This window comes from Acomys minous (genome assembly GCF_964271855.1).
Source record: "Acomys minous genome assembly, chromosome: 2".
NCBI lineage: Eukaryota > Metazoa > Chordata > Mammalia > Rodentia > Muridae > Acomys > Acomys minous.
The window spans coordinates 46871413-46898231 of record NC_140484.1 but is presented as its reverse complement, the minus strand read 5'-3'; the positions used below and the strand labels follow the sequence as shown (position 1 = coordinate 46898231).

The 26819-nt window shown below is 40.8% G+C and overlaps 1 protein-coding gene across 4 annotated transcripts; it reads left to right on the top strand.

The window, feature by feature from the left end:
• The first annotated feature begins 252 nt into the window (after positions 1-252).
• On the top strand, positions 253-18110 carry LOC311592535 (membrane-spanning 4-domains subfamily A member 6B-like). Of its 4 annotated transcripts, none has more exons than XM_084773061.1 (7): positions 253-375; positions 7765-7927; positions 9175-9309; positions 10653-10709; positions 13413-13613; positions 14894-14995; positions 15807-16632. In XM_084773061.1, the coding sequence occupies exons 2-7, from the start codon at positions 7781-7783 to the stop codon at positions 15855-15857; spliced, it is 693 nt and encodes a 230-aa protein (XP_084629187.1). In that variant the 5' UTR covers positions 253-375; positions 7765-7780; the 3' UTR covers positions 15858-16632. The 4 variants fall into 4 exon arrangements, with proteins under 4 accessions (XP_084629187.1, XP_084629186.1, XP_084629185.1 ...); XM_084773060.1 differs by lacking the exons at positions 253-375; positions 15807-16632 and adding exons at positions 3353-3474; positions 17943-18110; XM_084773059.1 differs by lacking the exon at positions 253-375 and adding an exon at positions 3353-3474 and having other exon boundaries at positions 10653-10713; positions 13417-13613; positions 15807-17897.
• The last annotated feature ends 8709 nt before the right edge of the window (positions 18111-26819 follow it).

The following is a 26819-nucleotide window of genomic DNA, read 5'->3' as shown; positions in this document are numbered from 1 at the left end:
TTGTTAGAGACTAACAAAGTGTAAGCAAGCCAGTTTCCCTTACTAGCAGGTTGCAATTTGTGGATCAATTGTTTTATTTTTTTTTTATCTTAAAGAGTAATCTTATAAAAACCTTATAAGTATCACAAATCTGTACTTTCATATAAAGAAACAGTCACTTCTACTTTAAATCCTCAGAGTGCCTGTCCCTCCATTAATGATGGCTGAGGTGGGTGGGGAGGAAGTGGAAGAATCGAAACTCTTTGCCTCTGAGTCAGTGAGGGAAATTCTGCCACAGTCAATCAATCTGGCACACATAGAAGTGGATCAGCGTCCTGTGGAAACACACAAGCAAAGCTCTCCTGGAATAAAACATCTGGTCCTTTCCAGTGCCTGGTTAGTAGGTCTTTTTATTTTATTAGAAGTTTAGGAGTTAATTATATTTTTAATGTTTTTAAAAATACTTATACAGGGTTCTACAACATCTTATGATTAATAACATATAAAGCATGGTTTAAACTATCATGAGAAGGTGAATATTTGAAATCGTTAATTTGTAACTTAAATATTTGAGTGTTTAAAGTGTGATGTGCTTTCTCTACAATAGCCTGTCCTTGGGGACTATAAGGAATGCCAGTAGACTGTCAGATATTGGAAGCCAAACACCATCTTTTAAAAGCCTTAGAGGTATAAACAGGAGCATTATCTGTTTTTTCCAAGCCCTTGGCATTCCCAAACTTGTAAAACAAATATTGTACCACACTTTTGAAAACTTCTCTGGATATAGAAGAAGCACATTATTTTAATATAAATATAAATCACAGGATCATCAACCCCAGGAATGAGCTGCCATGGGGAGAGCATGCACTGGGATGGGACACACTGAGCACAGGATCTTACAAGCATCTTTGAAGGGAAGATGAAACTGAAAGCAGAGTGCAGCAGGGTTGATGATGTAGTGCAGGGCTCTGCTGAGCTGCCTCCATAGAGAAAGCATGAGCTTCTGTCAGGGAATCAACTTTACTCTTACCTTCATGCACAGGACCAGGAAGCATAGCATGAGCTCCAAGGTGCCCCAGAAAGAAAGGACAAATCCTAGACTGAGGCCAGGCTTGTAGCTCTGAGAGCTAGCCAAGTAGAGTGGAATGACCAGAGGGAAGTTGTGCAGTTTCAGTAGGAGGGGAAAAGCTGACCACATATTGTGAGTTAGTATACAGATTAAAGTGCTACTTTCATTTCTTAAAGATCATAATTACTGCTATCAGCTCCACCCGCTTTGTAGGTGTTTCTTGCATGGAGAAAGACTATTTTTGACCATCAAGAATTAAAGCAGCCTGACCCAAGACCCAAGGCAAAGCCATCTGTAAACATCAGTGCTATGGACCAGCAGGGCTGATCTGGTTCTAAAAGGGTTAATGAAGCCTTCCTTAGTTCTAGGAGTCAATTCTCCTAATGACTTTAAGTCAGTTTCCCTGTGGAGATTGGCAAATAAAGGCTTCAATTTAGCTATAGTTATTTTTAGGAAGGGACAAATCTAATTTACATCTCCAAGAAATTATTTAGAGTGTATAAATGATAAAACACCCCAGTGGTTCACCCAGCAAAGCAGGGTGACCACAATAGGCCCCTGTGGGTTTTTGGGTTGTTTTTGTTTTTGTTTTACATTTCTCAGGAGGTCTTAGGAGATGGCTTATGGCCAGACATGGCCTGGGAGGCCAGTCATAAGAATGCTACTTTGCTGCCTCTTCTTCCAAGCTAAACTCTTCTCCAAAAGTCAGTTTCTCCTCTCCTGATCCATCACTCTCCTCTGCTGAGCTATCTCCCTTGAGACTCTTTATCAAAAGGAAAGTATTATTTTTAGATGCCTGCTAAGGTGACAACAAGGGAGTTCCTTCCTGGGGACAGGGAGCAGCCAGCTCTGGAGCAGACACAGGCTCCTTATCACTTGCTAGTGCCTGACTAAGCACATCCAAATAGAAAATGCAGCAGCAGGCATTTCCTTGGCTCCTCCATTCTCAGTGCACCAGATTTAACATCTATTCCTAGTGCGTCCTGTCTTTCTACATCTAAACTTGCCTGGAGTGGGAACCAGGGGCTGTGTGACTGCACAAAATGGAGGAAAATCTGTAAGCAAACTAGCATTTTCATTAGTTTCTCCTTTCTAAAGTACATGTTGAATCCTATCAATAAACAGTTTTCTGTCCTTAGATTCATTCTGTCCCATGGTAAGGGAAAAGATAGCACACAATCACACAAGAATCATCTTAGATTGCTCACCTGTCCTAGCCTGGCAGGTGGGAATCCTTCAGCATCCTACGTGTGAAATTCCACTCAATGCCCCAAATAGGGAGCATATTTTACTCAGGTGCCTGTTCCAGGCATCAGATATCAAAGACCAGCTTTGACACCAACAGCGTAAACCGAGGCAGGACATGATGGTGGCATTGATCACTCACCAGACTTTTCTCTGAGGGAACAAAGCTTGATTCTCTAGGGCCTGGGAAGTACTTACTCCTGGAGGACGGCAGGGAACTCTCTGTGGGCTTGGGGAGACAGACGCACTGGGACCAGTGAGAAAGGCTCTGGGACAGAGAAACTTTCTGGGCCCAGTGGGGGAAGAGGAGAGAAAGAAACAGAGAGAGAGAGAGAGAGAGAGAGAGAGAGAGAGAGAGAGAGAGAGAATGAGAATGAAGCAAAGCAAAGTACAACAAACTCCAACAACTTCAGACATGTATGTACATACATACATACATACATACATACATACATACATACACACACACACACACAAATACATATACTTGGTTTATGGAGCAAAGCTCCAACCATTTCACTCATACATTTAATGGATGGTGAATGGAGCAGAGGTCCAACTTTTTTTTTTCCGCAGCTCATATATCTCAGCAAAATCATTCAGGCAATACAAAAATTGCAAATGGCTCCATTTTATTTGTCTCCAACTGAACAACTACAATCAGTATAGGTGTAAGGAGAAATCATGTTCCCCAATAATACCACATGGTCAAAAGCTTTAAGTATTACACATGAAAACAAATTATTCCCGAGAACTCACATATATTTGTAAATAAGCAACTTGTTATAGACTAGCAAACTATAAGCAAAAAATATAATTTTCTCAGCCAGTTTCTCTTATTGTCAGGCTGCAATTTGTGGTTACAATGAAAGGATCAATTGTTGTATTATTTACCTTAAAAGGCAATCTTATAAAGGTCTTAAAAGAATCAGAAATATAAATTTTTATATTTAAAAAACCAGTCATTTCTACTTTAAATCGTCCGCGTGCACATCCACGCACTAATGATGGCTGAGGTGGGCGGGCAGGAAGTGGCAGAAGCAAATGTTTCTGCTTCTGAGACAGTGGGAGAAGTCCCGCCACAGTCAACCGGTCTGTCGCCCACAAAGGTGCATCAGCATCCAGTGGAAACACAGCAAAGATTCTCCTGGAATAAAGATTCTGGTCCTTTCCAGTGTCTGGTTAGTAGGTCTTTTTATTTTTTTTAGAAGCTTAGGAGTTAATTATACTTTTTAATGTTTTTTAAAGATTTATACTTTGTTCTGTAACATTTTATAATTAATAACATATAAAGCATCGTTTATAATAAGGGCATGAATATTTGAAATCTTTATTTTGTAGCTTAAATATTTGAGTGTTTAAAGTGTGATGTGCCCTCTCTACAATAGCCTGTCCATGGGGACTATCGGGAATGCCAGTGGACTGTCAGATATTGGAAGCCAAACACCATCTTTTAAAGCCTTAGAGGTATAAACAGGAGCATTATCTGTTTTTTTTTTTCCCAAGCCCTTGGCATTCCCAAAGTAGTAAAACTGAAACAACTGTCATAGCACATCTTTGAAAGCTTCTCCAGACCTAAGCAGAAGCACAAATAACATGAGCATAAGTGTATATCACAGGGCGCCAGTCCAGGGATGATCTGCCATGGGGAGGGCATGCACTGGAGTGAGACACACTGAGCACTTCCACAGGATCGCACAAGCAGCTTTGAGGGAAGATGAAATTGAAAGCAGATTTCAGGCTAGGGTTGTTCACGTACCCTGACCTCAAAAAATCCCTCCCTCAGTTATCAAGAGTATGCCTTCTGAACTACAAATTGTTCCCCAAGATTTTCTAAGTCAACACTACCAACAACAACAACAACAAAAAAACATTTTAACCTTACTTTACTAACAATCTTCATCCCCAAATTGCTTTTTTCTATCTTTTCTCCAAGACGCGGTTTCTCCATGTACCTGCCCTGGCTTCCTTTTAGGGGTTGATTGGCCTTTTCACAGGGGTCACCTAAGACTATCTGAAAACACGGTTATTTACATTAAAACTCACAGCATTAGCATAAGTACAGTTATGAAGTAGCAGTGAAAATAATTTTATGGTTGGGTGGTCACCGCAACAATGGGAACTGTATTAAAGGGCTGAGCCGTTAGGAAGGTTGAGGACCACTGCTCTAAGAGGCAGGCCCACTGGTAGGGTAGGTCGCTGGAAGCATTGTCCTCAGAAGAGATGAAGATGTGAGCTTGGTTATTACCTATGCGAAGCAAGACAGTTATGAGCCTTGTCACTCTTTCTATCTTGCCACGCAATATTAACCTCTCTCGTTTCCAGCGTTACCGTTTACATTGTTTCTTAGCTGGAAACCTTCAGGAGAGCTGTCAGTTTCTGTGGTCATACTTTCTGCTATGCTCCCCAAATAATGAATTAAATAAATCCCCTTTGTTTATAATCACCCAACATCAAGTAATATGGGGAGACTATTTTGATTTAATGTCAAAAAACTTAGGTTCCTTAGGCAAACGAGATTATGCAATAAAAGACTGTAGTTGAGTTTGTCTTAGAAAATAGGCTTTTCCTAGATGCTTCTTAGACCTAGAAAAGCTCTTTGTTCATTGTTGCTATGTAATAATTATGATTTCATGATGAGTATCCAACAATGAGGTTTCACACACACTTAACACATTTAAATTATATACACAGTTCTCTAGAAAAACACTTGTAACAGCAATATTAGGATTTTTTAGTCTGAGAATGTTAATTCTTTAAAATTGTGTGTTTGTTTTAGTTTGGTATGTCTGCTTTTTAAATTTTGCTTTTGCTTTTTAGTAATAGTTAATTTACCAAATAGTGGGCCATACAAACTTTTATATATTATAGATTTTTGTTTATATTTTTGAGAGTTTTTTTAAAGTACACTTTTAAACTTATCACAACAATAAACAATATTATTTTCTTGTTAAAAATCTGTGAATGGGAGACACTTCTTTTGAGTATATTTCACAATCAATATACACACTCTGGTTAAGGAATCAAAAGTCAGTTAAAAGTCTTTATACAAAAAAACAGGAAGTAGCTGTGTTTTTTCAGAAATACGTATCACATCCTTTATAATTTTGAAAGATGCTAGAAGAAGCATGCAAATTTAAGCTGAGTGAGCTGTTGGGTATGGGGTGGCCACTGGTTCCCAGAGCCTGACCCTTATCAGACACAAACAGCAGGGTTTCAGGCTGGAAGAAGGTAGCTACAGAGATTTGTCTTCCTAAGCTTTCAGCATGATGGCTTTTAATTTACTGGATGAATCTAGGACATCCCAGTGAAAAAAATGAGAACAACTTTCACTACACACACTAGTGCTTTGAATTGGGGTTCAGTGCACAGCTAAATGTACTTTAGGGGGCGGTTTTTGATGCAAAGAATAAGGACAAGGAAAAGACAAAAGTTTGTTAAAGTGGCAGCAATAGCTCCTCCTCCAGGGTCTGTGACCTCACCAGCCACAGGTCGCGGTTAGGTGTACAGTACCAGGCATGAATTTCCTCCTAGTGAGTATCCTTCAAGGCCATTTAGATAGCTTGTGGCTACCCACGAGGCATAAGTGCCACTACTGTGTTCTTCAGGGTATCTTGCCGTGTTCACCTTTAGATGAAAATCTTTAGGCAGTTACTGGTTACTAGAGAGGGAGGACCAGTCTTCTCCAGCAACCAGCTCCCTGTTGAGTGAGCCAATCCTAAGTGTTCAACTCTAAAAACATACACATATGAGCAACATTAAATGAAGCCAACTCTGTGTGTGTGTGTGTGTGTGTGTGTGTGTGTATACATATGCATCTATAACAATAATATTTAAAGGAAAGAGGTCATCAATATGAAAGGGAGTACAGGAACATGGGACAAGTTGGAGGGAAGAGGAGAGGGGTGAAAATTATATAAATACAGTACTCAAGTATGAAATTCTCAAAAATAAAATAATAATATATCAAAGAAAAGATAAAGGCTTTAAGAAGGCCCCGACCAAGCACCATATGAAGTTGTTTTATTTTCTATTCTTTCTCTATCCCCAGGACATCAAAAACCTGAAGGCAATATTTAGATTGTTGACTGATCATTTCTCACACACTCTTAATAGTCTTCTTTCATAGTGTTAATCTCTGTCTCCCACATACTACTTCAATAATCCACCAGATAAGACAATATCTGCTCCATGCAGAGTTTGGTGCAGATACATGGGATGGAGACTGAGGCACCCAGCCTAACATGCTTAGTCTGCTCCTGAGATGGAGTGTGAGCTGGACTAGGTCTCAAAGCATCCTTGCCTTCATTTAGGAGACACGCAGGCCATGAGCTGAAACTGCTGATGCAGATGTTCATCAGTGAAGACACTGGAAAGACTCTTAGTATCTCGAAGATCAGAAAGAAGCTTGGAAGCAATTGTGCCCAAGGCACTCTTTCACAGATGAAGGCACAGTGATCCAGGGAATGTTAATAACCAGAATTCACACCTTAATGAAAGAGCTGAGAGAACACTACGGATTACTGGATCTTTTATATGTATAGGTGTTTTGTCTGCTTGTATGTCTGTGTGCCACGTGCATTCTGGTACCCAAAGAGACCAGAGAGGGTGTTGGCTACCCAGGAATTAGAGTTACAGATGGTAGTGAGTTGCCATGATGGTGCTAGGATTGCTCTGAGTTTTAAAAATATTGCAAGGTCCCATCGGCAAAACTATGTCAAAATATGAAGTACTAATTCTAAAAAATGGTGCTATTAGACACACAAGGCAAGCAAATTGTATTAAGTATTTTAAGTGGTATGTAGCATGACTTGGAAAGCACTGAAGGTTGAATTTTAGTATCTCATGAGTAACCACAGAGTGGAAATCAATGAATAAAAACTATGCTCTTGAGTATATTGAATCGAGGGAAGAGCCAGAGCTACATTTTGCAAATTTTGTGTGAACATTTGGGTATGGACACAGGAACGTCTGGAGACTCAGCCTGTCCCTTCCTGTGATGGATTCATTCTCTAAAATCAGCAGGCTGTGTTTAACGTTGGGGGAAAGAGCTCATGAATCCAAGTGTAGTGGGGTTTCATTTCTCTGTACCACCAGTTTCTTCTGCCAAAGAACAGGGCAAGAATGCTCAGTAGGGCAGTCTGGGAGGTGGAGGAAGACACTGGGGCATGGTTTGTTTTGTTTGGTTGTTGTTGCTGGTTTGTATTCAGAGTCAAAGCATTTTTTTCTTATTGAAAATCTGTCCAATATATTCTGATCATGGTTTCCCTTCCCCATCGCCTCCTACATCTTCCCTATCTAACTAAGTTCAAACCTCCTTTCTCTGCCTCTCTTTCTTTAGAAAATAACTAGGCAAATTAAAAACATAGAAAACAAAACATCCTACCACATCAAAACAATCATAAAACAAAAAACAAACCACTCTAGTGAGCACAGTTCTCTTTAAGAGCTGACTCCATTTTCTTTTCCAGCTGTGGGAGCGCCATCATGATTCCACAAGTAGTGGCCAATGAGAATGTGATGGTGATTTCTCCAAGTGGAATCAACATTCCCCAAGCAGACAAACCCCAGCCTGCTCCCCAGGGGCAAGACAGCCTGATGAAACATCTAAAGGCAGAGGTCAAAGTGTTGGCGGTAAATCCCACTCTGAAATCCCTGGGGTTTGTGGAGGGCAGAGGAGGAGACTGTGTATATTAGAACTAGAAATAGATTTAGGGTGTAGGAAACCTTCGGTTTAGACAGAGTGGTTACAGAGTGGTCTGTGGATCCGTGGAAGCCCTTGGCCAGCTGCTTACATCACTAAAACTTGCTACAAAATTGGCAAGTAATTGCCCTTAATGTCATGTACTTAGAAGGAACAAACTCCCATCATCTCCTTCAATGCATCATTGGGATTTTGTTGTTTAATTCAGTTTTTGTTTTGCCTTTCTGTTTGGAGAGCACTTGCTAGTATTTTCCTTATGAAAATAATTTGTAGGTACAATCTAGGTGCTCTCATAGTGTAGACCAGCCTTCTCCTCACTAGTGAGAAGAGACAATACAAAAAGACCATTGGTTTGCCTCTCTGTGCTCATCCTGGACTTACTAAATGGACGTGTTTGGTAAAGGAAGGAGATAAGAAGAACACATGTTTGGTGCTGGGAGGATCAGTGGAGCTGCACCTCAGTGTTGTCTGCTCTAACACTATCTTCAAGGGCCTTTGTGTTATTCAGTTTCAGAACTTAATGAAACTGATGCCTTGCCTTGGGCATGCAGCCCTCTGGATTCCTCTGAAGTACACATAGCAGAAGCTTAGAAAATCACTTAATCAAAATTACAAGAGCTGTGAGTCCGTGAGGTGAAGGAGGATGTCAGGAAGACAAATTTCCCCTTCAACATAGAGGCGGGGGATGCCCAGAATGGCCACCTGGCCTGAAGGTGCCATGGAGCTGGCCAGATAGCCTGGCTGTGTGGTGCTCTGTGGACTCTGAGTGATGTGGGGAGAGGCTTCCACATTCCAATGGTCATTGTGCGAGGGCCTTCAGATGCCTCTTCTTCCCCCAAGAGGGAGCAAGAGACTTGCTAACCATGGACTCACAGCTCATCACTGGACAAGGGCTGCTAGGAAGGGCCTTGAGCAGGCAAAGGGCTCATGGACAGTAATGCCTGAAGGTGGCCTGAAGTTGGAAGAACCTCATACCCTCCAGAATGAATTTTCCTCTCTCACCCTTGATCTTTTACTGTGTGTGTGTGTGTGTGTGTGTGTGTGTGTGTGTGTGTGTGTGTGTGTGTTTGCCCACTAGGATATTGTAGAAAGTGACCATGCATGAACACTTTGGGAGGAGTGGAGAGGTCTCACTGCTCATTGCTGGTTTAATCTCTCATCTCTCTTCTTTCAACAGGCAATCCAGATCATGTGTGGTGTGGTGGTGTTGAGTCTGGGCATCATTTTGGCTTCTGTTCCCCGCAAAGAACGTATTACCTCAGACTTCTCTGCCCTGTTAAAATCTGGCTACCCATTTGTAGGAGCTTTGTTTGTAAGTAGACTTCTGTAGAGAGTAAGGTGTGGAGGACAGAGAAGGGAGATGTCACCTGGCTGCATTTCTGTCTACTGGGACCAAGGGGTTGATGGTAGATCTCCTTCTCCTCTCTGTCATCCACAGAAAGTCTTAGTGTAGGAGGGCCAAGGTTATGTCATTCTGAAGATTTTTTTCATCTATTTCAAATAAACATTTCTTTTGACTATCACCTTTTCAGCTCACCTATTGACCTATGGTGAGTTTAGAGTGGTCTCTTAGGTTTAGGGAAAAGTCCAAGAAGTAGGATCCAAATGATCTAGAAATTTCTGTAGAGTGCAATGACACACAGGAAGGAGCACTCGTTCTTAGGATCGGGCTTTGATGGAGGCACTTAGATATCTTGTTAATCTTTCATTGAGCACAGAGCAGTGACTGTTAAGGTGACAATGACAGCACTGCCTTGCCATACTGTCAGGTTCCACAAAGGGTGTGTACTATATGCATCATTTCACTGTTTACTTAGCTCTGATCACGATGTCGATGTGGTTTCAAGGCCAGTGCTGTTGCTTTCCTTTTCTATCCTCACCATAAAGTGCTCGTTACACAATGCAACCTTTTCCTTCATTTTGTTCTCATTTATCTGGTTCTCATTTTGAGGACCAGTTACTGAAAGTCTCATTTCTTTTCTACCATGTTTGTCAATAACTTATCATTTTCCTTTATAAAAAAAAAAACTAGGGCAAATCTCTCTTGTTATTACAAAAGCATAAAAGAAAGAGGTACTTTTCCAGACTCATGTTAGGACACCAGCATTATGTTGATGCCAAGACCATGACAGGAAATGAAAAACACAGGCCAACATCCCAAAAGATGTAGCTGCAAAACTCCTCACTAAAATACTAGCATGTTGAAAGTTGCACGTTAAAAAGTTACTTCAACGCATTCAAGTGAGATTTATTGAGAGAAATTTGCATAGTTTATATATGCAAATCAGAGTGTCAAATTTCTATTAATGAAAGGAAAGACAAATACTTCACAGATATTTTCCATTCTCTCTCCCTATAGTCCAGTTGCTCGAGGCTCTAAAATCATCTAATTCCAACTTTTCCTTTCCAATTAACAAAATGTGTTTTTGCTATCTCTTAAAAGTCTTTATGAATTTTACTGGGATAGATTTCTGCTCTTGTCTACTTTTTCTTGTGTTTTCTAAATAGTACATGGGAAAAGAGACACCTCTGTGAACCTGTGTATGTGTCATTTGTCATTTGTTCCAGGAGAGTCTGTCATACACACCAGAGAGTAAACTGTGGTTAACTGTACACATAAACTGAGCTGACAGTGCTTTCTTCTTGTCTGAGCAGTTTATCATCTCTGGAATTCTGTCCATCATCACCGAGACAAAGTCAACAAAGGCTTGGGTGAGTACAAGAGCCATTCACCAACCCTGAGGAGCATGACACTCCGAGGGCACACATCAGGGCCAGGCTCTACAGTGAGGACCTATTCTATCTGTGAGCTGATTCTGGGTTCTCCATATCCCAGTATAGAGGCACCTTCTTTTCATCATGGTGACCAAAATCACAGGGTGACTGACGTCTGACACCAGTGCCTAGGAATCTCATGTAGAAATCGTGATTTCTGATGATGCCATTGTATAGGCAACAGGCTATGATGATTAATCTTGACCATCAACTTGGATGGACTGAGAAACGCTTAGGAAATTAATAAAGCATACCTCTGTGGCTGTTCCATTTCCAAAATGGGGTGCTTCTATCCCATAAGGTAAAAGCCATATGGAATAAAGGAGAAATTGAAATGTGCCTAGCACAGACATCCTTTCACTAGGCTTCCTGACCACCATGACAATGCCTATGACCATGACTAATATCTGTTCTATTCTGCCACAGGAGTCCCATGATGGCCACCTAAGCTTCTGAAACTGAGACAGATATACTTTTTGTTTGAGTTGCTTATATGATGTGCTTCGTCATGGCAATGAAAAGTCTAGCACAAGTTTTCAGGTTTTCCTCTTCAGAAGTGAAACTAATGTCTTAGTGTAAAGGAGTTGTATTTGCTGTGTGTTTACTCTATAATCTCACCACTTAAAATCTGTGAGAATTCCCATACAAAATGCCCATTAGAGAATCATCTCTCATCTATATCATAAAGGTGATGTTTTTTGCTGGAACTGCATATACATTTTGAATTCTAAAAATCTCAGTACTTTTTTTTTTTTTTTAGCTAAGGGATTCATCTTTACCTACTTTTCACCTTTTCCAGAGGAAAAACTAAAGTCATGAGGAGAAGAAAGCTGGACTGTAGGAAGAAGCTTTTGAAATCTGTAGACTCACCTAGTCATCAGTCAGTTCACATTCCTCAAGGAGTTGATTCAGGAAGTCATGGAAGAGAATGCCATGTAATGCAAGAGTTTGGGGACTTAATTAGTAAGAGCTGACTGATCCAGTCTCCCAAATACCCAGAGTATTAATTACTTCTCTGTTGCTGTGGTAAAATGCCATGACTAACAGCAACTGAGAAATAGGTAGTCTGTAAGTAGAGTAAGGCTCATGAAAGATGCTTAACCAACACTGAACAATGTCCTTTTATAGAGGCTGCAGAAGAGTGCCAGAATAAACCTAGTTTGTTCTAGAAATATACAGACTATCAGCATCCTGACTGCAACTATTATTCAAGGCCTCCAGGAGTCTGATTTTAGTCACTATTTGTACAAAGTAGCACCCAAAATCTCTAAGTTCTGAGTGACTTATACAATCTGTCTAAAATATAAGTGACCTGAAATTAAATCACACTCTGGTACAATACAACTGGGTGCACACTGGAAGTACCTCCCTGTAAGCTTAGCTTTCAGGCAGATTGTAGTGAATTTTCATTTTCTACAAGTTGAAGAAGAAAGAAATCCACTAGTGAGAAAAGTGTGTTTATTTCACTGATACCATAAATGTAGAGATAAGAACAGTGGAACTGAGTGATCAAGAACATCGAGAGTCCAAGGACCTCGGCACTGTGGCCTCAGGTTACAAACAGCTAGTCCCATTTGTTTACTTCACAGTCTCCACAAACACCACCATCCTTAGTCTCGTGTCTAGATTTCTGCCTACCTCCATCCCCATGTGGTCCTAGTTAGTCGATTGTCAGACTTTCCATACACCAACGCCTACCTGACACTGGGAGCAATGCCCCCATACTCACCTTTAGGTGTCTGAGCTTCTAAGAGAGGTAGTGTGTAAGGAATAAAGTGTTTCACCTGCCTTTTCCGTGAGGTTGGTGCATCCAAGGATGGGGGATGGGAAGGATGTGCTATTTGGAGTATATTAGCCAGTATTAGCTGTGTCCAGTTTCAACTCTTGAGATAACTGAACTCAAAAAGAGGAATGGTTTATTTGGGCTCATATTTGAAAGATTGGTAGAATATAGTTTCAGTGGATCTATTTATTCCAAGCTTGTGAACAGGTGGTGAGTGTCTCCTGCTGAGAAAGCAAAGACATGTACCACATGGCAGCTGTGAAGAAAAGGGAATAAGATGAGCTCTTCTCAGATAACCAACCTTTGGTCAGGAGGCACTTTCTGCTGGTTATGACAACTCATGGTATCATCTACCTGGGGGTTAGGTCTTCAATACATGAGTTTCAGGCCATGTGTCGTCCAAACTGTAGTATTTAGATGTTAAGGGATAGGGAACCAGCTGGTGTCTGCTCCTCCTCTTCCTCCTCTCCCTCCTCTTCCTTTGTTCACACTGTTTTGAGACTTTTCCAGTTTTACTTTATCGGGGTTCATTAAATGTCACAGGTGAAGATTTTTCCAAGGAAATGTTTTCTTTCTCACCATGGACATCCTGTTTATCCGCCCCTTCAGTTTTAGGTTTGTGCATGCCTAGACATTCCTTGGGCCCAATACATGTGGTGATGTTTGGATAATGTAATCTATGGGGAAAATAGGGATGAAAACCCAGGGCCTCTATACTTTCCAGTGGTCACAATTAGGAGTTGGGAGGAATAGAGAAATAAAGTATTAATCTTTTGGCTGCTAATGAAGTCAAATAAAGAGAATTTGTGCAACATTTTGGAAAAGAGGTTGTAAGTGAAGCCTGCTGTTCATTTCAGGTAGGTAGCAGCCTGGCCATGAACATCATGAGCGTGGCCTTTGCGTTCATCGGCATTGTTATCCTCTCTGTCAACCTCGGTGGTGTGCATCGTGCCACAGAGCAGTGCGATCCGAAACTTAGACCTAGTGAACAGTCTCACTACAGACCTTCCGATGACTCATACCTCAGGGAATGCTCCGCCACCAAGGTTGCTCTGACTGTGCGTATTACTTCAGGCTGCATTGACATTTTTAGTCTGGGGAAAATAGTGCTCTTTTTTCTATCTTATGAAAATTCTTCGCTGTGTCTGGTGTGACAGACAGGTAGGGAAGAGTCAAGGCAGAATAAAGCTGAGGTAAACAATGTTAATGCTTTTAATCTCAAATCATTTTTAACCCCAAAATGATTCTGAGTCAAAAGCATTAACATGCTTTCCAGAGAGCTGGATATATAGATTGCACAGAGATGTTTTTAGCACAAGGAGAAGCATTTTTAGGTCTGTAGTTAGAAGACATCCAGAGGAAATCAAAATTTTTATTTTGTGACCATAATAATAATAGCAGTATTTTACCAGAGCTATATTAATAGCTTATGACAATTCCATTTGTTTTTAAAATTCTGAAGTATTATATCATTAGCATTGTGAGGAAAAGAATCTGAAGCATTTTTTTTCATTTTTTTATTATACTTTAAATCACATTCTTAGGCCTTTTCAAGTTGTATTTCCATACCTTAAAACACATTCTTAGACATTTAGAATGTGCATTTATACATCTCAAAACACTTATTTATTTATTTATTTATTTATTTATTTATTTGGTTTGGACCTTTACAACTCAAAGAGACTTAGTAGCTCTAGGAATGTGAGGCTTTTGGAAAAGGGAGGTTCCAAAAGAGTGACAGAAGGTAAAATTCTTAGTAGGCAGAACTGGCCGTGTAGAGGGGCACCGGAGGGTGGATCAGGGAGATGATGACATGATGGGCACCCCGATGACCACAGAGTGGCCACCCCAAAGGACATTGCAGATAGGTAGATGGTTAGATACAGTTGAGGGATGAAACAGGCGAAGAGGCAGGCCCTTGATTCAAATTTGGTGAGTGGCAAAGGCCAGCCGAAACGAATGATTCATATTTAGCCAAGCCTCACACTAGGCAGCAGAAGAGAGACAAGATCAGGCTGTTGGCTTTGTCCTGTTGGTCACTTCTCCTTTCTGCTCCCTCATTGAGTTAACAGTGTAGTCAGGGATCCCTGCCCAAGAGGAGTCAGAAGTGGCATGAAACAGCTGTGTTGATATAGTTTGTCTTCTTCACCCATTTCCTCCAAAGAATGAAAGGACCAGACATTGATTGCACCCCATTTCTAGGTTAGGGAGGATTCATTTGCCTTCTTGATGGTGTCTCTGATGGTGGAGATGGTTTCATCTCTACAGTCACCTCCCACCCAGGCATGAGGGCTTTGGCTGACTCAGTCACACCCACCTCTCCTCTTCTGAATTTTAGGGAGTCCTTTCACTGATGCTGATCTGCAGTGTGTTGGAGCTTGGGCTGGCTGTGCTCGCTGCCATGCTGTGGTGGAAACAGGGTTACTTTAACTTCTCTCAGGTGAGTGTGCTGGAGCCCCCCTCAATCTTGCCTGGGGTTTCTTTAGGATGTGTTGATCTATGCTGTCATGAATGGCAGATAGGATGACATCAGTCACCATGACATGAACATCAGGTGATTTGGACAGGGAGGGAGGACAGTAGATAAAGGCATAGAAGGCAATTTTGTAGCTGATGAGGATTATCTGGACATGAAAACAGGTGAATCTAACACATCCCCTGGTTCTTTCCTTCCCTTCTGCAAACAACGGAAGTGAGGCTCTGGGAAGTTTAAGTGTCTCCTGGCATTATGCTGAATTTGCCTGTCTTGGAGCCTGGCTGCCTCCTTTCTAATTAGAAATGCTTTCTCCTAGTCTCTTTAACAGACTTGACTTAATAAAGACCAATTGCACACTTGGATGTATTCCTTCAGCATCTAAGGCTCTGTTCTCCTTCCTTCTGATCTTAAATTTTTTTCTTACATCAAAGATCTTAGGGAAGTAATGTTTAATAGGAGCATGTATCGTTTCCCAGTGAGCTCTCAGAGTGCATGGCTTCAGTAACTGAACCAGAAGTTTTGCTCTAACCACAGCCTCAATTAGAGTGTAGAAGGAAGAATAGATAATATACATCAAATATGTGCATAACATAATGGTTTGTTTTTCTCATCTTCGAACATCTATTATAACACTGAATGAAATTATACCATGTATGTACATGTGTTTATGACTCTTACCTTACTATGTGCACATACATATGTATGCTTGAATATATCTGCATGTATATAAATATATTCATTTGTAGTCTGACACCACATATTTTCTGTATCCTAGAATGTGATTTTCCTGTCTCATAATTCGAATAATGAATTCAACATGGAGTAAAAGGCACTTTGTAACCCTGCATATGAAGAGCAATTGGTTTCTTAAGAGGCAGGGGAGAGAAAATGGGAAACATACATCAGAGAGTCCATCTTCATGATAATGCAGAAAATCCAACCATCACAAAGTAGCAGTGCGTGTTTCTTAAAACATGGTTGCTTACACATAGAATACTAATAGTGAGTTGAGTGGGTGTGTTCAGTTACACCCTTTTGATTTTCACGGCCTTAGCTTCAGCCAAAGTTCTGTCCTGAAAATAGCGGCCAAAGATTCCCAGATATTTCTCAGCAAACTAACAGAATGGTTCAGGGGATTGTGATGGAGCAAAAGGGCAACATTTGCTTGTCCCTGCAATTAACAGCAACAGTTAACTACTAACAGTCCCTGTGTTCAGAATCCCTTGATGGCATGGGTCTTTCATCAAATCAATTTTATTCATTAGTATATAGAAACAAGTGGCCTGCAATGAAGTCTCAAGAAGTATGCATGTTATTTTTCAAAATATAGTCTTTTGTGAGTATATGCTTTATTTGTGTAAGAGCTTTTTGTTTTCGTTTTTTGCCTTTAAGCACAGATCCAGTCCCTTGTGATACCTAAACACACAGATTTGATATCCCTTTGTTCCCTATCATCCAAAAATCTCAAAAAAAAAGCACAAAATCAAAAAACAAAAAAACACACCCACACAAACATAGGAAAGACAATTAAGAATCTCAATCTATCTCTCTCTCTCTCTCTCTCTCTCTCTCTCTCTCTCTCTCTCTCTCTTCCTCCCTCCCTCCCTCCCTTTCTCTCTCCCTGAATAAGAGGCGTTTCTTCACTTCTTACAGGAGACTGGAGAGATGTTTCTGCAGTTGAGAGCACTGATGGTCATGGGAGGGCTTGAATTTCCCCACCAGCACCCACACGGCCACTCACAAACATGTGTTACTTGAGTTCCAGGGAGTCTGACACTCTTTTCTGGCCTTTCTAGGCACTAGGCACACATGTAGGGCACACACAGACATACATTGAGGCAAAATTCCCATACAGAATGAAACATATTTTAAAAGAAATTTACAGTAAAATGCAGAAAATGGAGAGTGACAATAAAATTAGGATCATATTGTATACGCCATCAAGGTCTATTTGAGTCCATTATACAGTATACTTACTCTTATTTTCTGCTTATTCTCTTCTCCTTTGTAGAAGAGGAGAGTCTTTCTTTGAGATATGTCCCCAGCCCTTATCTGTCAATCATGTGACTCCTCCTGCTTCAGGGAAATAATACCTACCACCTAGAACTCACAGGTGATGTCACTGTCACTGCATCACCACTCTAGCTCAGCCATCCCTGTTGGCATCAAACTTCCCAAACATCTTATGAAACAAAGAGGCACCATTACCAGCTCTACAGAAAGTACAAGGACTTAAAGTCACGTAGTGAACACCATTGGGTAAACAGTTTATACAATTAAATGAAATGAGAACGAGTAATACAATGATATACATTATGAAAAGCACCCAGGAATAATTACCATAAGGGAATTTAAAATATGAAAAGTCACATGACAAGTAGAAGTATGGGAGCAATATTCACAAACCATCACAGCAAGTGGACTTCAGGCCCAGAATGCTTCACTGGTCAATTAATTCCACCATTTAGGGAAAATATACCGATCGTTTACAAATGAATTTTATTACAAAGAGAAGACACTAGGGCATTCCAATCCTATTCCAATGAGTTTAGTGTCTTGATATCAAAGACATAAACTTTAGATGAGATAAGAGCTATGGAAAGTTTCACTTCCAGTGCATTTTACATCTATCTATTCTGCCAGTGCCTCAGTGTCATAGTGTCAGTCACAACCCAGACAAAGGACATACCAGTGCAACCTTCTTCTGCTGCCTCCTTACTCAAATTCACACCGACACTGGCAGGATTACTGTGGCACCAGTAGTTTTTAGCCTCGTAGTCTCTGTTTAAAATCGAACTGTCAGTAATTTCTTAAGTTAGTGTTGGATTTAACAAACTATTCTCATTAATAAATATTCTCATGTTTATGCCTAGCTGTGAATATTTTTGTTTTTGTTTTTGTTTCTTAACAGGGTTTTCCTGTGTAGCCCTGGCCATCCTGGAACTCTCTTCATAGACCAGAATGGACTCAAACTTATAGAGATCTGTCTGACTCTGCCTTCCAAGTACTGGGATTAAAGGCATGCACCACCTCACTTGGCAAATTTTATCTAAATAAAAATGTAAGCATTTTCCTTCAAGTTTTGTACTATGCTTTTTCTGTAAAATTAAATACTGTTCTGATATATAGTTCATGCTTGTGTTCTAGCTTACATATTTAAAGAGTCTACACATTATTAAATGTCCATGTATTAATCTATGTATCTATGAACTATCTACTCACTATCTGGGCTTTTCCTTCAGAATATGTGACTTCAACTTAGGTACTTAAGTGAAATCAATACTAGGAATCTCAAAAAAAAAAAAAACCAGCCTATAAAATCCATGTGGGAAGCTTTCTATTTTAGTAGAACTGAAGAAACCAGGAGTTCAGGAGAGGGACAGTGCCTCCAGCACCCGCCATCAGCAATGCCATTCCCAGCTGCTTTGGCTATAGGCCCTTATGCTAAAGATTATGGTGCAGAGACAGACACCGACAACTAAACAATAATCACGGGTGTGGGAAACACAAACGTAAAGAATTCACCTGGAAAGCGGAGGGGCGAAGCTCTAGTGGGACCTGAGCCGACAGCTCTATACGAGATCGGAAACATTTGAGGGCAAAATGAAAGGGCCAAGCTTGAAGGCTCCTAACATCCTGAGAACGGTCCATGTGGCCATCCCTGGCAGTGTTGGTAAAGCCGCATGATCTCATCATGCGCTCTTCACAGTGCAACTGGGACATGTGAAGAAACCCTCAGCTAGACGATTGTGGAATCTGGTTTCTTGGCACCTTGGTGGTCGGGCTTGGATATCAAGTGTCACACCAATTTGCACTAAGTGTTTTCCAGTGTCTTGATAGTCTAACTTAAAGGAATAAGTTGGTTAAATGTAAAAACGTAGATATTAAAGTGTGTGTATATGTAAGTAAAAAAGAAAAAGAAATGTAACAATGCTTTTACACTGAAACAAAACAAAACAAAACAAAACAAAATCCATGTGGGGCATTGCCAGGATAGCAGATCTAAGTGTGCTCAGAAAAAGGAGAGGCCTTTTGATCCCAGCGGGGCTCCTAAATCCCATCTGGTGAGAAGTGTCACAGACTTGCTCCTACTTTGATTAAAAACAACAAAACAAAACCTCCAAAGCCAACTCTGGTTTAGCAAGGACTGTTCCCCTTTCTGAGATGAGGCTCTCAGGATATTTACTATGAACGGAAGCCATATCCGGGGATCTCCTTTTTGACAACTAGCAGGGTTTAAAACCCCCAGGTTCCCAATGGGGTCGCCCTTTGGTCCCTCTGCTAGCCTTTTTGAGTCCTTCTCTTTTGAGCCTTCTGTCTCCCCGCCCTTTCTTCTCTCCTTTTTTGACTCCCTTTTAATCTTTTGGCTTTTGCCTCAGCTTTGACTCCCAGTCTGCATCGAATGCCCAAGGCTTAGAATGCACAGTGAAGTTTAGTTCCTGCCTTTTTTTTTTTTTTTTCTGTCTCTTTGGCCCCTTAGCTGTTGCTTTCTGCGCTTTCCAAGGTGGGGGCTTCTCTCTCTGCTTGGGAGACACAGTGTGGGCCTCTTCCTGAAAGGGACCTGAGAAGCTGGATTCTCTCCTCCCAAGAGTGCATCATTTGAGTAAAGGCCTGTACTCCCTCCAGAAGAGTCTCTGTCGTGCTCCTTGTGAGAGAAAGAGTGTGAAAGAAGAACTGAAAGAAAAAGTGTAAAAGAAAGAGCAGAACCGGGGAAGCGCTTTAACACTGAAGGCATCGCAAACCAATGGTGCCTGCCACAAATGGCCTATCTCAATCTCGAAAGTGCTTGCTTTAATACCAGAGCAGAGCCTTCTGAGCTAACAAATCCCTAACAAGCAACCTGTACCACAAAAGGCCTGACAAAGACAACAACAAAAATAAACAAACAAACAAAAAACAGACTTAAAGAGATAAGGAGATTTAGCCTACCAGAGATAGCAACCAATCTAGCAACCAATTTGCCTCATGGGGAGAAGAAAACAAGTTAAGCCATGGGTGGTCTTGGCGCCCTTTTCTGCTTGAGGGACATTGAGAAGAGAAAAGGTCCTCAGATCAATGCCCAGGTGTCACTTGGGAATCAATCGTGGGTCGGGACTGAATTAAAGATTCCTCTTGTATTTACAGCAGTTTCGAGTCTTTCTGATTCTTTTGGGGGGCATCAATCTGGGCACAGCACATGTAGTTCCAAGGCCTAAGCTGCAGTGACCCACACCTTCTTCCTCTGGCCCCTCTGGTCCTCCATCGCACTGGGCAAATTCCCCCAGCAAGCTCCGCCAGGGCTCAGAGGAGAGGAGGACAGTACCACCAGCACACAGGGCTCAGAACTAAACAGAGAATTCTCAACAGAGGACTATGGAATGGCTGAGAAACACTTAAAGAAATGCTCAACTCTTTAGTCATCAGGTAAATGCAAATCAAAACGACTCTGAGATTCCATCTCACACCCATTAGAAGGGCTAAGATCAAAAATTCAAGTGACACCACATGCTGGCAAGGATGTGGAGAGAGAGAAACACTCTTTCATTGCTGGTGGGAATGCAAACTTGTACAACCACTTTGGATATCTATCCGGCACTTTCTCAGAAAACTGGGAATAGGGCTTCCTCAAGACCCAACTATTCCACTCCTTGGAATATATCCAGAAGATGCACCAGCACACAACAGGGACATATGCTCAGCCATGTTCATAGCAGCCTTATTCATAATACCCACAACCTGGAAACAGCCTAAATGTCCCTTAGTTGAAGAATGGAAAAAGAAACTGTGGTCCATTTACACTATGGAATACTACTCAGCTATTAAAAACAAAGAAATCCCAAAATTTGTGGACAAATGGATGGGACTAGAAATGATGATAATGAGTGAGTTAACCCAGAAGCAGAAAGACTCACATGGGATATACTCATTTATAATTGGGCACTTGCCCAAAAGGGATGGCCCACAAAAGTCTTCACTTACCAGGAGATTGGGATAGATGTGAGGACATCCTACTGAGACTCTAGGTAAAAGAAATATGGGAGATGGGGAAATAGAAGGACCCAGAGGGTCCTAGAACCTACAAGAAGAACATCGTGATGGGTGGATCGGGACCCAGGGGGACTCTGCTCAAACTATTGCACTAACTAGGAATAATATAATAGTAAACATCGAACCCCTACTCTGATCTACCCAATGGACAGGACATTCTCCACAGTTATATGGAGAGTTGGAACTGACTTTGACATGAACTCTGATGCTCCCTATTTGACTACCTCCCCTTGGTGGGGAGGCCTGATGGCACTCAAAGAAAGAATAAGCAGGCTACCAAGATGAGACTTGATAGCCTATGACCATATAGTGGGGGAGGAGGTCCCCCTTGGTCTTAGACCTAGGGGAGGGGAATAGGGTGAAAGCAGGAGGGAGGGAAGAATGGGAGGATACAAGTGATGGGATAACAATTGAGTTGTAATCTGAATAAATTAATAAAATTAAAATTAAAAAAAGAAAAACAATAGCTTGGGTTGTTTTTTGTTTTGTTTTGATTTTAACTTCCCCTTAGAAATGTGCAGAGTATTCTTCTATCGTAGAAGCAGAGAAGATCATTAACTGAAGTGTTTGACTACAGTGTGTGTGTGTGTGTGTGTGTGTGTGTGTGTGTGTGTGTGTGTGTGTACCCAGAGCTGCACATGTTCTAAAGTGCACTACACCATAGCATAGGTGTACTCCAGGATACTCTGGGCATTTCATGAGTTCCTATGGGGGATGCGATGTGCATGCCTTATGGGTAACTCCCTCCCCCCATTTCTCTTGTCTCTGTCTCTGTCTCTGTCTCTTTTCTCTCTTTTCTCTTCTCTCTTCTCTCTTCTCTCTTCTCTCTCTCTCTCTCTCTCTCTCTCTCTCTCTCTCTCTCTCTCTCTCTCTCTCTCCCTCCCTCTGCCCCCTCAGCTGGGCTCCCTTGCCTAGCCACTGTGGGAGGATATGACACTAGTCCTACTGCAACTTGATGTACATGGGCAGGTTGATACCCATGAGTGGTGTCCCTTTTTCTGAGCCTTTTCTGAGGAAGGTGGTCAGGACAGGAGGATGCTGGGAAGTGAGACTGGAAGGAGAAAAGGGAGAGGAGGGTGAGATACAGATGTAAAGTAAATAAAAAAATTTTAAAGATAAAAGCTTATTGTGAACTCATAGCAAGACTTTAGTTACAGCATTTTCCACTCCTTACTTTGCTTTAGTTTTGTGTACACATGGCCCCCACACTCTCTTTCTCCCCAGTGGGCTCCTCCCCAGACACAAAGCAGAGACCTAGGACAGGAATGGTTTCTTCTTACCTTTGCACATTTCCAGAGCACAATCACAGTGATTACTGTCCTCTCTGCTATGTAGACCCTGTACATTCCTAGAGACTGGTTTGCTATGGTGTAGGTATGTGGCATTATGGAAATTACCCAGAATCCTTTGTTGGCCATCTGCTTCCTATTGTGTACCTACCGACTTCACAGAAGACCATCTGTGAAATTGCAAACAGAGTACTCTGTATGTAAGACACCAACCTCTTTCTGTTTCTTATATGCTAATCATATGGACTCAGCCCCAAAGCACATCAGCTAGTGCATAGAGAAGGAATTAATGGCCTGCGTACAGAATGGAGCCATAGTGAAGAATGAAATCCTCTCATTTGCAGAGAGGTGTATGGAATGTGGAGGCATCCAGCCAACAAAATAAGAAAGAAAACAGTATCTCATGTTTTCTCTCATGTGTAGAAACAAAGGACCAATGATATGAAAGTAGAAGGAAACAATTAGAGACTGGGAAGGAGGCTGGGAGAAAGAGGAGTGAGGAGCAGAGGAGTGGATTGATAGTGTCCCATCAAGGTTCCTGGTGCTGTCATAAACACCATGACCAAAGGCAGCTTGAGGAGAAAGGGGTTTATTGTTTTTCCTTACAGCAGTAGCCCATCATGAAGCAAGTCCGAGCAGGAAGTGGAAGCAGAAGCTGAAGCACAGGCCATGGAGGAATCCTGATTACTGGCTTGTCCCTGTGGCTTGCCCAATTTGCTTTCTTATATACTATCCAGTAGTGCCTGGCCAGGGGTAGCATTGCCCATAGTGACCTAGGCCCTCCTACATCAATTTTAAATCGAGAAAAGGCTCTGCAGACTTGCCCAAAGGCCAATCTAATAGAGACATTGTATAATTACTGGGGACAATGGACATTTTTTGAGATATTTCTTAGGCATCTTTTTTTTTCTTTTGAAAACTCTTCTGTTTAGGTCTCTGGCTCATATTTTTTGTTTGTTTGTTTGTTATTCTTTTTTGTGGTGTTTATATATTCTATATTTAATCCTCTGTCAGATGTACAGATGGCAAAGATTCATGCTTCTTCTGTGGGCTTCCTCTTCATCTGGTTGACTGTTTCTTTGGCTGTGCAGAAATCTTGGGCATTTGGAGACCTGTTCAGAAGGCCCTTTCCTACACTTATATCATCTAGGGTACTGACTATGTTTTTTTCTAGCACTTTCAGTGTTTTAGTCTTCAAGTTTAGGTCTTTGATCCATTTGGAATTAGTTTCTGTGCAAAGTGATAATGGTCAATTGTCATTCTTCTGCATGTATGCCCTGGCCTGCAGGGTTCGACTAAAACTTGGGAGGAAGATCACCTGTTGAAAATGCAAGACACAAAGAAGGAGAGTAAGTCTGATTGATCAAACTCTCAAACTTTATTAGTCAGCCAGTAGCTTTTATAAGTCAAAAGGCAGGGGAGCATATTGCTATAGCAACCTAACTGCAGGCCTTTCTCAAAACATAGGGAATTCTAGGCAGGGTCATAATGTCCTGCCACACAGGGCATCTTGCTTTGTCTTCATCTAACTTTAGTCTAACTGCTGACTTAGAACAGTATCAGCTAGTTTCTGGTGAAAGGCAAGCTCTGGGAAAGACAGAGACTTAAAGGTGCGGACTTGGACAAGATGGCTGAACATTGGCCACATGGCCTATTGTCCCCAACACATGTAGACATTCAGGTTTTCTGGTATCATTATTAAAGATGTTTTCTTTTCTTCAGAATATGTTTTTGACATCTTTGTCAAGTATAGTATGTTTATGTTTGAGTCTTTGATTTTGTTCCATAGGTCTATTTGTCTGTTTCTGTTCTAGTACCATATAGTTTTAATTACCATGACTCTATAATATATCCTAAGATCTGGAATGGTAATCTCTCCAGTATTGATCTTTTTGTTCAGGATTGTTTTCCTTATCTTGAGTCTTTTGTAGTTACATATAGATTTTAGAGTAGTTTTTCTATTTCTGTAAAGAATGATTTTAGGATTTTGATTGTGAGTGCTTTAAATCTGTAAATAGCTTTTGGTCAAATGATCATTTTCACAACATTAATTCTACCAATCCATGAGTAAAGTTTGCCTTTCCATTTTCTAGTGTCTTTCTTCAGAACTTTAAAGTGTTCATCACAGAGGTCCCTCTCTTCCTTAGTTAGGTTTATTCCTAAGTATTTTAATTGGAGGAGAGTGGGCGTGGGAGTGTGCCAATGATCTCCTTCTCTTATATTTTCTGTATAGAAAAGCTATTGAATAGTGCACGTTGATTCTGTATCCTGTCATGTTTCTCAATTTGTTTTTCATGTCTAGACATTTTCCAGTAGAATTTTGAGATGTATAGTATCATGTCATATAAGAATGAGCATAGTTTGTTGACTTCTCTACCTGTTTGTATCCCTTTAAAGTTCCTTCTCTTGCGTTATTGTTCCAACTAGTATTTAAAGTACAACGTTGAAAAAGAGTGTGAATAATGGCATTCCTCACTCTTTCGTCACTACAGTGGGACTGCTTCAAGCCTTCTTCATTTATGATGATGTTGGTCATGAGTTTCTAATATGTAGCTTTTATTATGTTGAGTTGCATCCCTCTATCCCTACACACTTTAGGAATTTTATCATGATGACTTGTTGAACTTTGCCAACAGCTTTTTCACAACATTTGGGATGATTGTGTGATCTTTTTTCTTTAAGTTCACTTATTATATTAATTGGCTTGTAAATATTGAGTCATTCCTGTGTTTTAAGGATAAGGACAACTTGGTCAAGATAGGTAAGCATTTTGATGTGTGTTTGTATTCTTTTTGTAAATATCTTATTGAGACTTTTTGAGTCTATGTTCATCAGGGAAATAATCCATATTTTTCTCTTCCTTTATTTTGTCTTTCTTTCTTTCTTCCTTTCCTTCTTCCTTCCTTTCTTTTTGTTTTTTGTTTTGTTGTTGTTGTTTGTTTGTTTTGTTTTTGTTATTATTGTATCTTTACCTGACTTTGGAAATAGAGTGATACTGGCTCCATAAAAGAAGTTTGGAAATGCTCCTTCTGTTTTGGCAAAGACCAGCTTTAACATCCAGGCTAAACTGCAACAGTACTTAGAGTTGGTGATGATTCACTCAGCAGAGTTTTCTCTGAGGGAACAAAGCTTGATTCACTGGGGCAGGCAAAGTACTCCCAGTGACAAGCTAGAAACTCTTCGGTGGCCGGTGAGTAAAGGGAAGAAAGAAAGAAACACACACACACACACACACACAAACACAAACACACAGTGGATGAAGCAAGCTTCAAGAAGCTCCAACAACTTCACACATTACATATATACATGCATACATACATATTTACATACATACATATTTGGTGGGTAGAGCAAAGCTCCAACCAACTTCACATATGTACATACACATAAACATACTAGGTAGATGGAGCAAAGCTCCAACAACTTCCAACATACATATACATTTGATGAATGGTGGATGGGGCAAAGGTCCAGCAACTTTATTTGTTCTCCCACAGATTAGATATCACAGCAAAATCTTCAATGCAGTACAAAAAAAAATATACGATATAGTTACATTCTATTTTTGTTTAATGAAATATATATATATATATATATATATATATATATATATATATATATATATGTTCCCAAATACTTTCACATGATCAAAACAAATTATTCCCAAGAACCCACACACATTGGTAACTAAACAACTTGTTATAGATTAACAACGTGTGTAAGCAAGCAAGGTAATTTTCTTAGCTGATTTCTCTTACTGACAGGCTTCAATTTGTGGTTACAAAGAAAGGACCAATGATTTTTATTATTTTCTTAAAAAGCAATCTATAAAAATCTTAAAAGAGTCATAATTTGGTCTCTTGTGCACCCCACACCTGGCCCACAGCTCAGCCTCTAATCCAGTGGCCTGCAGCCACACAGGACACACAGGTGACACCTTTAAGCCTCAGCCCCCTGCCTACTGGGTGCCCCTGGGCAAGCCCAGCAGGGGTGAGTTACACTCTGCATTTTGCAAGTTCCTTCTCCCAGACCATAGCCTTACCTACATTCCCAGAGGCCAGCGGCCATCAGGGACCACAAGGTGAGACCTCTGTGTGCACAATTCCCATCCTGCCCTTTCCTCCTGACAAACTTAGTAGCGGTGAGCCATCCCTTGGATACCCTAGAAATAACAAGAATAGAAGAAGAAGAGTTCCAGCTCCAAGCACCAGAAAATATTTTCAACAAAATCGTAGAAGAAATTTTCCCCAACCTTAAAAAAGAGATGCCTATAAACATACAAGAAACATTCAGAACACCAATTAGATTGGACCAGAAAAGATGATCCTCACACCACATAACAATCAAATCACTAAATCCACAGAACAAAGAAAGAATATTAAAAGCTACAAGGAAAAAGTGCCAAGTAACTTACAAGGACAGACATATCAGAATTACACTTTGTTTCCCAACAGAGACTCTAAAAGGTAGAA

Coding starts and splice junctions, on each gene's coding strand:
- LOC311592535 (XM_084773059.1), top strand. CDS start 7,781: ATGATTCCACAAGTAGTGGCCAATGAGAATGTGATGGTGATTTCTCCA. Junction 10,714..13,416: donor GTCAACAAAGGCTTGGGTGA/GTACAAGAGCCA, acceptor CATTTCAGGTAG/GTAGCAGCCTGGCCATGAAC. Junction 13,614..14,893: donor CCACCAAGGTTGCTCTGACT/GTGCGTATTACT, acceptor TCTGAATTTTAG/GGAGTCCTTTCACTGATGCT.